General features: G+C 53.5%; 1 protein-coding gene across 1 annotated transcript in view; it reads left to right on the forward strand.

Moving 5' to 3' along the window:
• The first annotated feature begins 71 nt into the window (after positions 1-71).
• The window catches only part of NCDN (neurochondrin), a 3466-nt gene continuing 290 nt past the window's right edge, over positions 72-3247 (forward strand). Inside the window, exons 1-6 of the mRNA XM_009702702.1 lie at positions 72-173; positions 576-1562; positions 1784-2010; positions 2186-2410; positions 2633-2766; positions 3091-3244. Of these exons, the coding sequence (XP_009701004.1) occupies positions 72-173; positions 576-1562; positions 1784-2010; positions 2186-2410; positions 2633-2766; positions 3091-3244 (1829 nt within the window). The remainder of the gene's footprint in view (positions 174-575; positions 1563-1783; positions 2011-2185; positions 2411-2632; positions 2767-3090; positions 3245-3247) is intronic.

Genomic DNA, 3247 nt, shown 5'->3' on the forward strand with positions numbered 1-3247 from the left:
AAGGGACTGCGAGGGCCCGGCTGGCAGCGGCGCCGGTTTTGCTCCCTGTCCATAAACCGGCCTACTTGGCCATGGCCTCGGACTCCGGAGACAGAAACTCAACGCTGAAGAGGTGCCTCAGCGTGCTGAGGGACGCGAGAAACGACAGCGAGCAGTTCGCAGCCCTGCTTCTGGTAAGGAACCGCTACGGGGCGGCGCCGTGGGCGCCATCGCATCAGGAACGGGCAGGGCGAAGGCGAAACCCGTCGCTGGAAACGAGAGGGTCCGAGCGGCGTTCGCAGCTGTGCTTGCTGGCGTTGGGAGCTTCGGGGCAGCGTGCTTCAATGCCTTGGTGTTCCCATTAGCAAAGAGGAGGGAGCTTGGCCTTGGCTTGGGTGTGCTGAGGGTTGGTCAGTGTTGCCACACGTGAAACACTCTGGTAAAGCTCGGGGTTAGCGCTTAGACCGAGTGCCTAGCTCAGTGGGTACTTCTCTGTACTAATGAAAGTTGTTTTGGCTTCTAATTGCCTGTTCAGTCCTGTCGATTTAGCAAAGCCTCATGCTATGCTGCGCACTCACTCGTGGTTTGCCTTACAGGTGACCAAAGCGGTCAGAGCTGGAGAAGTAGACGCCAAGACCCGTCGCCAGATCTTTGACGCAATTGGATTCACGTTTCCGAATCGCCTGCTCACCTCCAGGCAGCCCCCAGCAGGCTGCCCCGAGCACACTTTCCGGGCACTGGGCCTTACTCTCTTGGCATGTTTCTGCACCGATCCAGAATTAGCTGGTCACTCCCAGATCCTGAGCAAAATCCCAACCTTCAATGACATCCTGGTTTCCCCCTGCAATCCGGACAGCACGTCCATGATTGATGATGTATACCAGTGCCTGAGTGCTGTCATGGCCACTACCAGGGGCTCCAGAGAGCTGGTGACCAAAGGGACAGTGTCTGCCCTGTGCCAGGCCTACGTGAATTGCAGTTATGGCTCTGACCGTGCTTTGACGCTGCTCTTGGGGCTGTTGGCCATAGCAGAGACGAAGTGCTGGCAGAGAGACGCTCCACACCTCTTGACTGTGCTGAGCAAGCTCTCTGATGATTTTCTCAAGACTGAAGACATGACCAAATTTGAGTTGTGTGAGGTTCTGCCTCACTTCATCCCCCTCTCGCCACCCCTCACACAGGACTTGCAGGGCTCTGAGTGCCTGCATAGACTTTACAAAGGGCTGGCTAATATCTTGGGCAGTAAGCTCAGCCAGTCACAGCGCGACCCGGCTCTGAAGCTTGCTGCTTGCCTCGTACAGGCCTGTGGTTCAGAGTGGATCCCAGCAGAGACTGCTGGAAGCAAGTTCCTGGCCTTGCTGGTGAACTTGGCCTGTGTGGAGGTCCGCCTGACCCTAGAGGAGCCGGATCCCTTGGAGGTGGAGGGGAAGAAAGAAGTGGTAACAGCCTGCTATGTCCTTATTGAGATGGGGATCCAGGAGTGCCTGAGAGAAGAGAAACCGCTGCTAGAAGAGGTGCAGAAAATGCAGCTCATGAGGATCATGGAGGAGGCATTTGGAGCTGTAATATTCTACTTGAGACGGGTAACGCAGGGCTTTCAAGGAAAGAGCATGTTTTTGTGGGTTTCTCTGTAAGGCTTTGGGAGCTGTTCACTGGGATGCTTAATGAGTGCTGAGCAGCTCGTGGCCATAGCTGTGTAGAGCAAAATGTGCATCTTGGCCCACTGTGGTTTTCATGCCTGCGGTAGCTCGATAGGGCAGCAGCCCTAACGTGTCATTTTCTGTCTGCTTCCTTCTTTGTGTAGGTTAAACAGGAGGAGCTACAAGATCCTTTCATATTTGCTTCTGTTCGAATCCTTGGAGCCTGGATGGCAGAAGAGACTTCCTCCCTCAAGCAGGAAATCTGTGAGCTCTTGCCTTTCCTTGTTCATTATGCCAAGAAGCTTTTCAAAGAGGGCAGCCCGGCTGCGAGTCTTCCCCAGCCAGAGCTGGTCAGCTCTGAAGGCTCTGGCTTACCCCAGGATGCTCTGAGGTGCGTATTTTAAGTGCAGAATTTACGGATTTTAACACAAACCTGCTCAAATCTTTTTCTATTTTCCCTTCTCCCTGCGGTGCTAATTCTGTGGCTCTTTTTTCCCCCCAGTTAGGTGTATATGCAAGGCTTCAACCCATTCTACCTCATGTTCCAAATTTATTTCCCCTTCCAGATTTCTGCTACCTGGCTTTTGCCATTTAACAGCCGAGGACAAGCCCCGGGACATCCTCATCTCGGAAGGGGCACCCGCACTGCTGTGTGAGTACTTCCTCCATCAGTGGGAGATGCTGACCTCCAAGCCTGGGTCCCCAGCTCCAGTGACAAGCGCTGAAATGAGTCTACAGACCACGTGTGGGATTTTCCTTAACCTGGTCGTGACTGCACCGGACCTCATCAGGTAACAGAGCCGCAGGAGCTTGCTTTAAGGTTGTCAGTGGGAAGAAAGAGGGTGCGTTGTGAAATGAGCTTGCAAGATCTTTTAAGGCACTATGCTGAAAAAGGGATGTCCCTTTTTCAACGCCAATTACATTAGTTTTTTGGTGCTTCATTTAACCTTGACATTTTCAAGTGCTTCTGTCTCTGCTCAGGAAACGTGTCTCGGGGTTTGCTTTCTCTCTAGGCGAGACAAAAGCTTTTCCTCCTTGATGGACATGTTGCTGAAGTCTCTTCCACTTCTACTGCCCCAGAAAGATCACCTGGTTCTAGCAGCAAACATTGCCACTCTGGGCATGATGATGGCCAGGATCCTTGCAAGTTCAGCAGAGTTCCCGTTGCCGAAGCTGCATGTGGCTCTGCGTGGGCAGAGACCAGGGTCTGAGTGGCTGGGCTGGAGAAAGCAAATACAAGGGAAACAGGTCCAGTTTCTGTCATTGGAAAAGTGACAAAAGCAAAAACCTGGAGGAGCAAGGAATATGCAGAAAATTCAGCAGGCTGACGCACTGGGATTAAGAGATTTCTGGGGCCGGAGGGTGGTATTCTGCTCTCCCTGAAAGCCCTGCTGCAGACAGACCCGCTGAAGGGTCCCTCCTTTGGCCGAGTGAGCTCTGTATCGAGTCATTGATTTCCTTTTTCTTCCAGTTCTTCAAGGGACGCAGTCTGCCAAGGACTTTTTCAGGGCTGCCATTCACTTCCTATCAAAGGCCCACACCGCCCAAGCAGACCCTGGTAGCGACGGCTTGGCCGCGGCCGTGTCGCCTGCCTTCACGAGCGCCTGGGCTGACATGCGTGCGCTCTG

This window comes from Cariama cristata, unplaced genomic scaffold (assembly GCF_000690535.1).
Source record: "Cariama cristata isolate BGI_N322 unplaced genomic scaffold, ASM69053v1 scaffold39896, whole genome shotgun sequence".
NCBI lineage: Eukaryota > Metazoa > Chordata > Aves > Cariamiformes > Cariamidae > Cariama > Cariama cristata.